General features: G+C 32.6%; 1 protein-coding gene across 1 annotated transcript in view; it reads right to left on the reverse strand.

The window, feature by feature from the left end:
* Vps13b (vacuolar protein sorting 13 homolog B (yeast)) overlaps nt 1-12,439 on the reverse strand; it is a 548,051-nt gene that overhangs the window by 331,339 nt on the left and 204,273 nt on the right. Inside the window, exon 22 of the mRNA XM_013012393.1 lies at nt 4,192-4,426. Within this exon, the coding sequence (XP_012867847.1) occupies nt 4,192-4,426 (235 nt within the window). The remainder of the gene's footprint in view (nt 1-4,191; nt 4,427-12,439) is intronic.

Genomic DNA, 12,439 nt, shown 5'->3' on the forward strand with positions numbered 1-12,439 from the left:
TAACTATACCACACTTTTTCTTCCTAAAAATTAATAATTTTTAAAAATGAATATTTGTTCTTCAGTTTCTATTTAGTATTTAAACCACCAAAATCTCACTTGAAGTAAGAGTAGTTTTCTGAAGTATTCTGATAAGAGAAACAACAACCTAAAATTCTCATATTCCATGACATGTTTTATTCCTTATCTTACTGAGCCAACTCTACTGCAATTATAAAGAACCCAATCCTTGGTCTTCCATTAGATAACTTCATTGTGTCTTGCTCCCTTTACTTGAACTTTTATTTGTAACTTCCATCACCTGTTATTCCTTTCCTTCTCATTCAATAAGCATTAGTTCTCCCATTTAATCTGTCATTATTTAATTGATTTACATGGTCTCATCATTTTTTTTTGTTTTTTGCTTTAACTGATGGTTTCCTGCTACCTTTTGTAGCAAACTAAGTTCCCAGATAAGAGATCTGGATCCATATGTGCAGCAGCTCATTAGACCTATTTACTTGAGTACTCCGTGGAGGACTTTACAGCATGCACCAAAATAACTTCATGTATATCACCTTACGTTTCCAAACTTATCCTTCTTCTATTCTAACCATAATATTGACTATATAAATTTCTATTCAGACATCTAAGCTATGGAACATAAGTTATTCTTTAATTCTCTCCTTCACTATCCATAATTACATTAGTACTGTTTGGACAGAATTTTGTTAACTTCTTTAATATTCCTTGGTTCTATCCAAATCACTGTAACAATCACCACTTACAATGATTCTTTCATTTTTAGAAAACTTGAATAACTAGCTAGAATATAAATAAGCAATCTCACTGTGTCCAATTTTCTTTCCTTAAGCTATCTCCTCCCAATCCATTGTCTGTACTTAGCAAAAAACATTTACTAATCAGAAATGATCTGGACACAAAACAACAGATATCAAAGGAAAAGGGCACAATAGGAAAATTCAGTGGATTTACCTATTCCACATCTGAATATAACTGATTAGAAATGTTAGCAACATTTATCTATATTCTGCCACCAACAAAAATGACACTGTGGAATTGGGGAAGCATTATAAATCCAATGTCCATGAGAATAAGACAGAATAAGCTGGGTGACATAACTCATGCCTAACTGTTCAGGAAGCTATAATCTAAGGACTGCAATTCAGAAGCAGACTAAGAAGAAAAACCCTTGAGCCTCTTAATCTCTAATTAACCAGCAAAAAGTTGGAAGTGGAGGTGTTTCATGTAGAGAGAGCCAGCAATGAGTGAAAAAGCTAGGTGTTCAAACCTCAGTACTGGCACAAAATAATAAAAGAATAAGACAAGGTATAACAGAAAATAAGATTTACCAAAACTTTTTAAAATCAGAAGTGACTTAGGAAAAGAAAGGCAAATTATTTTTAAAAGTATCTCAATATGCAAGTATAGCTGAAAAAGAATGCAAGAGTGATATTATAACCAGGAATGCCACTTTAAAAACTGGTAAAAACAAGTAAACAGTTCTTTATCTATGTACAAGTAAAACAAAGAGTAAATAACTCAACATATATATACCAAATGGTTACACTAAAATTATAAACCCAATTTATAAAAATGATAAATTATATACTTTCCTAAATTCATTAATATACTTCCCCAAAAATGTAACTATTTAAAGCAAAAGATTAAAGAAAGCCAGAATTTCAAGATAAACAAATGTACTTCAGGATGGGTAGGATTGAACATCCATGTTCACAACGAAGGCTAACTGAAGATAAAGCCCAGAGCCGACTCAAAATAAAGACATTATCAGCCCTGCACTATTGGCTTGTGCTTTGAATCCTAGATAGTTAGGAGGCAGTCTTTAAAGGCCATGTAGGCAGAAAAGTTGCTAGGTTCCATCTCCAAAATAACCAGCAAAAAGCAAGACTGGAGGCATATCTCAATTGGCAGAACATCAGCCTAGGAAGCTCACAAGGCCTTTAGTTCAAATACCAGCAAGACAAAAAATAAAATAAGTAAAAAAAAATACATCATCAAATGAATAAAATTGAGAGTTCCTAATATCTGACCATCAGAAAAAAATCAATTTTAAATGATCTGAAAAGGAAGAAGTGTTACAAAAAGGAAAGATTAGCGAAACCTTAGTACAGAGGCCAGCAAAAAGGATGTAGGGCCAAATTTTTACTTCTATCAGATTTTGTAAATAAAATTTCATTGGAACATCATGCTGATTCATTAACATATTGTCTATAGATGCTTTGGGACTATGAAACACAGTTGAACACCTTCAAAAGAAATCATATAACTGATGTAAACAATATATTAATCATCTCAATCATTACTAAAAATTTCCTAATCTCTGCAAAATACATGCCAATCTAAACAATTATATCAGTATAAAATAAAAATGACATCTTAATAAGTTTTTTTTAAGTTAAAAGATGACAATAATCTGTAAATTTGGAAATGAAGATTAAAGTGCTTGAAGATTTGCATATTGTTCAAGAAGAGGGTAATCAGTATGTCACATAATTTAACAAATTGACTATGTACCTTTATATTTCTAGAACTGTATTTGACCTGATGAAGGCATATTGGTTTTGAAGATCAAAAAAATGAGCAATAATGAAGGGATACTTTGAGTAAGAGAAATAAGAAATAATAAGAAAGTAAAAAAGACAAAGATGTTTGGGAGATGAAAATGTTCTAAAAAATCTACAATGAACAGGACTGTATAAACCTGTGGACATTCTAAAGATCACTAAACTGTTTCCTATAAAAAGAATTTTATGACATATAAATTGTAGCTTAAGAAAATCATTATTTGACTATTAGTGGATTTGATTTTTAATGCCTTTTTTTAGTTTTACAAAAATTATCAATCTTAAAAAAAAGCATAGCCAGATGTCGGTGGCTCACATCTGTAATCCTAGCTAATCAGAAGGCTGAGATCTAAGGATGGTGGTTTGAAGGCAGCCTGGGAGGAAAGTCCTTGTGAGACTCTATCTCCAACTAAATACTAAAAAACTGGAAATGGAGCTGTGGATCAAAGTGGTAGAGTGTTATCCTTGAACAAAAATGCTCATGGATAGCTCCCGGGCTCTGAGTTCAAGCCCCCCATGACTAAAAACACAACAAAAAATAGCATGCCATAATTCATTTTATGAGGATAAAATAACCTTGATATGTAACACAATAGCTGCTACAATAAAGAACTTCTAATAACCAAAAGCAAATAGGAAAGAATATCAAAGACGCTAAAGAAAGGATCCCTGAATTAAGACTATGTGAGAACTTCTTAAGTTTCCTCTAATATTTAGAATTCCATTATTTTTATCATAATGGTATTCAAAATATTAAAGACCAATATTAACATCTGGTAGCTTCCAGTTTTAAAAAAAACTAATTTTAATGGAAATGTCAGTACAGAAAAAGAGAAATCAACATCAAAGTTGGAGTCAAACATTTAAATCTATCTGCTGTTCTGTTATTTAGCAATCTAAATAAAAGAAATCATACACTTACATCCAAATAATATGAACAAGGTGTTGACCTATTTAGCACTGTCAAAAATGTGAGGCTTGTTATTAAAATATAGATTCACATTACTTACGTTGTGACTTAAAACTTTTCTAGGTTCACAGTTTGTTTGAAAAGAGTATGTCAGAGTTCAAAAGGGAATGAATTCGCAACTGAAAACCACCTCAATATAAGAAATTAAATACATATTGGGAAAAGAATCATAGCTATAATTTTTGACAATTATTTACTTTGTATAAATAAGAAATCTAAAAATATATTATGCTTGAGGTAAATAATATATTCCATTATTCTAGTATTTATATGTTATTTATATGTAATATAATTCATAAGTCAATTGGCTTCAATTAAGATCAAACTACTTACCATTTCCTATTTCAGTATAATGAAATCAATTTTCTTTCAAATTAATTTTTTCTTACATTTTAGTGATTATATTATACTGCAGATAATACCAAATAATATACATTCATTTAGGTGAATTAAAAGGTATGAATGACTACAATTTAAAGGTATGAATAACATTAAATTATACCAGTTCAGTTATTTGTCCATAGAAATCTTTCAATGAGTTGACTTAACATGTGCACTAGAACATTAAAAAAACTAAAAATATCAGTTAAAAGTAATAGTCACAAGAAGAGTTTTTTTTTTTTTTTAATGTACCTTCTTCAAGGATGGGCCGTGGGATAACAAAAGGGATTTCCTGCAGAGGTTCCATATATTTGTGACCAGCACTAATAACTTTTATTTGAGGTAGACAGAGGATAAGTGTTCCTGGCATGCTGCACTGGCCATGGTACCAACTTCTTACTGTTCCAGGAATGTCACCAGATACAATTGTACTTGGGGAAGGCAGACTATCATTTGGAATGAACACACAACAAGATTGTAATTCAAGCTAGAAAAGAGAAAGAGAATTAAAATATTTGGATCAGACTAAACACATATTTGAAAACCTTGACTATTCATCATAATAAACATTCAAGCCAAGAATGAAAACATATCCTATGTATGACTTTATAACCTTCTCTACTAAGAAACCTAATAAACCTTTAAAAATATTTTTTACTATCCCATTTTTAAATATTTTTATTTTCTTTCAGCAGTTGTACAAAGGAGTTGCCATTCAATAGAGCAGTTTATGAATACAGTATTTCCTGATCAGTGTCACTCCTTTTAACATTCTCACCCACCCTCCCACCGTTTCTCTCTTTTCTTAATTTTTGGGTTTTGTATTGAATTGTTTTGCCATTTAACACAGCAATTATGTATACAATGCATCTTGATCTGTGTCATCCCTTCAATATCTACATCCCCCTTTCACCCATTCCTTCCATTGTTTTCCACAATTCTGTGGCATATACATTCTTGCCTCATTCTGCTCATTTCTCCCTTTCATTCTTTCACCCTGTTCCCCTTGCCCCCACCACTTGCAAGTATCCAAGTCCTAGAACTTATTTTGTTGGGCTTTGACTTAGTCTTTCTAAAGAATTACACTATTTGTGTTCCCCACAGAGTCTATTGTACTTCAGTTAATTCATTTACAACCCACTGTGCTTACTTCTAGGTTTATAAGCACATTCTAGCTCCAACAAATGAGTGATACCATGCATGTGTTTCTCTAGGTCTAGCTTACTTTACTTAAGATACTTTTTTTCCAAGTCTCTCCATTTCCTTATGAATGGTACAATATCATTGTTTCTGATGGATTAGTAGAACTTCATCATATATATATATACCACATTTTCTTGATTCATTTGTCCATTGAGGAGCATCTGAGTTGTTTCCATACCTTGGCTATGATAAATAATAATACTGCAATAAAAATGGCTGTGGTGGTGACTTTAGTGCATCCTTGTTTGTGCTCTATTGGATAAATGCCCAGAAGGGGAATTGCTCAGTAATAAGGTAGTTCTTTTTTTTTTTTTGAAGACCCTCATTACTGCTTTCCAGAGTGGTTGAACAAGCTTACATTCCCACCAATAGTTGTAACTGTTAGTTTTCTTGATAATGGCCAATCTAACTAGGGTGAGGTAGAATCTCAGTGTTGTTTTCAGTTGCATTTCCTTTTTGGCCAGAGATGTTGAACATTTCTAAGAAAAGATTTTTTTAATGCTGTAATCTTGATCAAAACCACTCACTGACAAAAGATGAAAATATATTTGCCATCCCATGGTTCTATCCAAAAAATATAATTAAGTTAAAAAATATGCTAGCAAAAACAGGTGAGAAAAAAATCTTTCTTTTACATTTTATTAAACTTTATTAAAATGGAACAGATAAGGCCTTACAACTGTTTACTTTTATTAAAAATGTTTTCTATATGAATTTTGCTCTGAAATATTTATTTTTAGATTTATAGAAAATACTTAACATGATACATTAGTTATGTTTGACGGCACAATTTAAAAGGAACAATACAGGCATATTCTCTATTGATTTAGACTAAAAGGTCAAAATATGAGTAATGCATTTAGTATTTCACATAGACAGTAATGCTGTGTTGAAAAATGTTCTAAAAAAATGTGAAGGGCGGGGCTGGGAAGGTGGCTCAGTGGTAGAGTGCTTGTCTTGCATGCCTGAGGCCCTGGGTTCGATTCCTCAGCACCAAATAAGCAAAAAGAAAAAGCCAGAAATGGCGCTGTGGCTCAAGTGGTAGAGTGCTATCCTTGAGCTGAAGAGCTGAGGAACAGTGCCCAGGACCAGAGTTTAGGCCCCACGACCGGATCCAAAAAAAAAAAAAATGTGAAGGGATAGTATGCTACATATGCAAATATGTGTATAGATACAGATATATCTTTAGATACAAATTTTAATTGTGCCAAATCTCCATTTCATAGTTAAGACACCTAAAATTTCACTAGTTCACACTGAATAAGGCATAAAGAATCATCAGTGAATGGGCCTGAGATGTGAAAACTCTGAAAGATAAAATTTCTAAAATATGATATATATTGGGAGGATTCCTTTAATGATAAGAATATATATAAAATCTAACCTATTCAACTATTCAAAATTATTATAAAGTTATATTTTATATATACTGAGCCTATCACATAAATCTTTTTACACTTTTTAAATAACTGTTAAACTGTATGTCTAAAATTGTGGTTTTAACATAAAAAATGTTGAGTGATTTATATTACAGAATATAAATCTGCAGCAGTAAATTTTGCATTAATGTAAGGATCTGACAATCCAAGGGGAAGAAAATGAAGTAATCTGCCAGTAAGACGTCCTGAAGCTGGGGGTCAGTTCATGTTCATGGAAACCATCTGGTTGGGACCCTCTGAACCACACCAAACACAAGTGATCTTTTAAAAAAATATCCTATTCATTAATGCATCACAGCTGCACTGAGTGTTACTTCATTTTTCCATGGCAACATCCTTTCTGTTTCAAGGATCTTGTTTCAGTTTTGGTAGCAACGTATTCTTTTGCCAATATTGAACACATTCATGTGTTAAAGTAAAGGGATTATTACAAATTCTTGAAATAGAACCACCTCTATCTGGATTCCTATTAGATCAAGGGCTACACATCTAAGTCTCATACACTGAGAATAAACCAATACAGTAAAAATTGTTTGACTGCAACTTAATTTTCTGAAGTTTCAAATGTATGTGTATTTTGAAAAATATATGTCATTGTTCTTCCTTGACCTTGGTTTTACTGACTTATGTGGCCTATAATTATGATTGCAACTCAGTTAAAAAGTAGAGATGTGTATGCTGGTGGATCATGCCTGTAATCCTAGCTTTTAAGGAGGTTGAGAACTGAGGACCAGGGTTCAAAAACAGCTCAAGCAGAAAATCTAGGAGACTTCCATCTCCAAATAACCAACAAAAAGTCAGAAATGGAGGTGTGGCTCAAGTAGTAGAGTGCCATCTTGAAGCAAAAAGATCCAAATGAGAGCACTAAGTCCTGATTTCATGCCCCAGTACTGAAACAGAGAAGGAGAAGAAGGAAGAGGGAGGAGGAGGAAGAAGATGAGAGGGAGGAGAAAGAGGAGGAAGAGAAGGAAGAGGAAAAGGAGGCTATGTTTAATTTATATATTAAGCTGAAAATCTTAGCAAGTGGCCATTATATCAAACACTTGATATATAAAAACTGCCATATTTTCACTTAATAACACTATCTCCTATTCTAAAATAACATGTTCTTATTTTTTACACTTGAAACTTTAGAGATAATCAGATTGCATAAAATTTCTACATAATGACTTTCCATATATGAATGCAGTAATCTTCATGAAAGCAAATTAAAAATAAAAGTGAAAGCTGAAAATTGTATTTCATTCATATTTTTCTTATTCATGTACTAAGCCAGAAGCTAGCAACAAAAACCTCCACAATCTTTCATGTGCAATGCCTAAGAACATATATTAATATTAATATCCTCACAGAACACTCACTAAGATATAAGCTCTATCAAATGAAATGCTGCCTGTTTATTTTCATTCTGTAGTATATGCTACAGTGTCTAGTATTTATTAGATATTCAATAAACAGTTAAATAAGTGAATATGATTTTTAGTTACAGGTATTAAAATAACTACTTCTAAAATACTGTTCAAAATTTTATCCCATCACACTGGGCATAGGGGAGCATACTTACATTCACAGTGCTTCAGAGGGAAGGATCCTGGGTTTGAAGCCACAGCAGGCTATGCACATATACATATACAATATATAAAGTGACATATATATATATATATATATATATACACACACACACACACACACACACACACCAAGCTTTAATCTATCCTAAACTATATAGCATAGCAATACCCTACATCACAAGCAACAGCAAAATGAAGTCATACCACCTAACTCTTCTAAAAGTAACTAAGCTAAGAAGTTCTGAAAAATAGGTTCTTATATGTGGGCATCACATATTTAGTTTTCTTACTTTTAGCTCCCAAGAGGCAATAATAATTTTGGATCTAATTTTGCAGCTTTTAAACTAAATGTACATATATCCAAGGAGAAAAACAATTTTTTTGTTTTCCTGCAGGTTACTGTGTTTGATTCTGAAATTTTCATAGTAAAAAAAAAATGAACAATTGGAACATCTTAGAAAGGAAACCAAGGTCCTTAACTGTATACTGTGGAGCCTTTACTCCAGTATGTAGATTATCTTAATCTGGGTAAGAAGGAATGTACAGGATCTTTCCACAAACGATAGAGGTCTAACAACAAAAAATAAAATATTCTAGATCTACCATAATTCCAGAAATTCATCCTCCTGCCCCTGAAAGTAAAAGCCTTCTGCAAATTAGGACTATGTCAAAGAAATAGTTCAAAACTTACCTGCAAATAGCTTGCTCCTATAGGATTTGGACCCCTTACTGTGAAGTAACTAAGCCCAGTTATGAGGTAACCCATAATCTGATTGATAATACCAAGTAAATGGGGTACCTAAAACAAAAAAACCTCTCAAAACTTAAATGATTATTTTCTTACACCCAAGAATTCCAGATTTAGGTAAGTCACTCATTCTATATACAAAAGTTCTTAAATTATGAGGCCTACAGATTATTTATTGAAACTGTTAGATATTGTTATATCCAAAGACAGTCTTATATTCACATTTCAAGAATAAAACCTATTTCTTTTTAGGCCTTACAATGAAAACAGAAACAGCTACATTCAACAAGCACTATAAAAAATGTTATTCCTGTAAGTCATTAGAAGATTTAAAATTAACCAGTTCCCCCTGGAAGGTACTTAGTATGAAACAAAACCATTTTCTATAGAGGGTAACTGTTTTCCTAACAATTACCATCTAAAATAGACAATAGACGGATCTAGGTTGCTATCTTTATAATAGCTATCAATCTACTATGTTGTTTTTGTAGAGGACAAGTATTTTCAGTATATTAAATCTTCATACTTCACATTTCCTTAATGTCTTATGAATCTAACTAGGTTATACTGAAAACACTACTTTTAAAGCACTGCTTTCATTAATTTCTCTTTTACTAAAAGAATAACTTGATGTCTTCTGGTTTTTTGTTAAATGAATTTTCCATGTCATTTCCCAACTAAAACCAATGGTTTTGGTTCTCTTGCTAGGGAAGGGTATTAGTAACTTTCAACTCAGAAGTAACTACAGAAAATATGTTATCCTTTAAAAGTATTGAAAAGATTTAAAAAGGGGACTGGGAAGGTGGCTCAGTGGTACAGTGCTTGCCTTGCATGCATGAGGCCCTGGGTTTGATTCCTCAGCACCACATCAGCAGAAAAGGCCAGAAGTGGCGCTATGGCTCAAGTGGTAGAGCACTAGCCTTGAGCTGAAAAGCGGGGGGGAAAGTGCCTAGCCCAGAGTTCAGGCTCCATGACCAGCAAAAAAAAAAAAAGATTAAAAAGGACACAAGGTCATCTAGGGGAGGAATGAAGTGGGATAGAGACAAGGAATTTAAAAGTAGCAAATATTAAGGAGTACAGACTGGACTGTAAAACCAGGAAGGAAGTTAAAAGTGACATACCCAAACAACAAGTCTGCCTTTTACCACACATACTTTTTTTTTTCTTTTGTTGGTCATGGGGCTTGAACTCTGGGTTTGGGCGCTGTCCCTGTGCTCTTTAGCTCAAGGCGAGCATGCTACCACTTGAGCCACAGCACCACTTCTGGTTTTCTGGTAGTTACTTAGAGGTAAGAGTCTCACAGATTTACCTGCCCAGGCTAGATTTGAACTGCGATCCTCATATTTCAGGCTCCTGAGTAGCTAGGATTACAGGCATGAGCCACCGGCGGGCAGCCACACATACTTAAAACATTAAGTTACAAGAAGAGGAGCCATAAAAGGTGCTAATTGCATCAGACTTCTTCTTTGAGATATATAAAGGTGTAAATTCGTTACAAAGAGTAAAAAGACCAAAGGAAGTATGTGAAAATCTGTTGTCTCTGTGTTCTGAGTAGGAACAAACATATTAATGTTTAGAATAGTAAACAGCATCCATAGGTAAGAGCTACCATTCTGAATCTTTACTCCCATTCTACATCAAGGGAAGTCTCACTCCTTCTTTTCTCCCCCATTTGTACCTACTTATATCTAAATAAATCCCTGACAAAACATTTAAAAAATGCATTCCACGGAGAAAGGCTAATAGAATAATTAACAAACTTGACTTGACAGACAGATGTGATTAACCAAAATTTAAATCTTCAAATAAAACTGCAATCATAAATGTTAACTACTAACTACATAATTATTTAAATGAAAGTAGGTAGAATGTTATGCATCTTCTTTACTAAATTATCCAGTTATTAGCTTTATATTTAATAATAAATATAAAAGACATTTATTTCTAGAGAATTACTAATGTAACATATAACTTGATGTTGGGTAGTATTGATTAGTTAGAAAACAGTTTATTGGTGACTTAATGGGCACAAACTATGGGTTAAGTCAGTGAAACCAAAGGAAACACATCAACTAGACACTGGAAAAACACAAGGAATAAGCAAAAAGATGGTTTCTATTTATTCTCTATTTATAAACTGTTCAAATTTATTCTGTTATGAATAGAAGAGTTTCTCATTCCTAAGAATATTCTGTTACAAATAGAAGACTTTCCTCATTCCTAAGAGTAATGACTTTTTCCTGATAAAGATTTTAGCAAAAGAAAAACTATGTGTAATAAAGCAAATAGATAGAAATGATTATCATAAAAAAACTGTGTTAAAGGGAACTGTAAAGAAGAAAGGTGAAGCAACCTAAGGAGTTATTAGAATAATATTAAAAGGCTGCCTTTTATTGGTGGGATTTAGGCAATGCTTATTAAAATGTATTGAGATTCTGCATCTAAAAGAAAGCTTATTTCACTTACAATTTTTAATATTTTCCTGCAAATCACATATTTTTTATTCCTGTTTATATTTAAATTAATCCTCCATTGTGTGTGTAGACAAATATGCACAAATAACGTGTGTTTGTATATTTGTGCACGCGATAGAGACAGACAAAAAATATGATCTGTTTAATTCATTGGTCCACATATTAATTAGATTGTTGGCTCCTCTGAAGTTTAATTTTTGAGCTGCTGAGACATTCTGGTTAATAATGCGTTCTTACATAAATAGCTGACAATAATTTTCTCTCATTCTGTAGGTACTCTCTTCATTCTAATTACTGTTTCTTTTCTTTGTAGAAGTATGTATTTTAAATGTTGATTCAATCCCACTTGTCAGTCTGTGCTCTTATTTGGTGAGCTATTAACAGTCCTACTTAGGAAGATATTGCCTGTGTCTACATATTTTATTTTTATGTTTCCTAAAGTTTTCCTAAGTAATTTCAAAATTTCAGATATTACATTAAGGTCATGGACCCATTTTAAATTTATTTTAGTACAGTATGAAGAATAAGGATGTAATTCATCTTCTGCATGTGAATATCCAGTTTTCCCAGCCTCATTTGTTCAAAAGGCTGTCTTGTAACTATTCTATTGTGTTCCAGTGGTTTATGTTTGGTTCTATGTCATGATGTTTTTGTTAGTATGCTCTATAACATAGTTTGACATAAGGTATTATGATACCTCCAGCACTGCTCTGTTTGCTATAAAGTACTTTTGCTATTTAAAGTCTTCTGTGCTTTTATAGATTATCTATAAATTTACTGTTATCACAGAAAAGGAATAAGCCCATCTTTACCATTTCACTAAATAAAGCTGTATCACACCATGTTACAGGCAACTGCTTTCTATGTAACCTTTAATGTTTAAAACACATAACATAGTATTTAAAAACATATTAAACATGTATTTAGAACTCCCCTATGACCCAGCAATCCCACTTTTGGGCATTTATCCAAATGCTTACAAACAAGACCACACTAAAGCTACCACCACAACTATGTTTATTGCAGCATTATTTACCATAGCTAAGATATGGAACCAACCCAGAT

This window comes from Dipodomys ordii, unplaced genomic scaffold (assembly GCF_000151885.1).
Source record: "Dipodomys ordii isolate 6190 unplaced genomic scaffold, Dord_2.0 Scaffold17, whole genome shotgun sequence".
In the NCBI taxonomy this organism is placed as follows: domain Eukaryota; kingdom Metazoa; phylum Chordata; class Mammalia; order Rodentia; family Heteromyidae; genus Dipodomys; species Dipodomys ordii.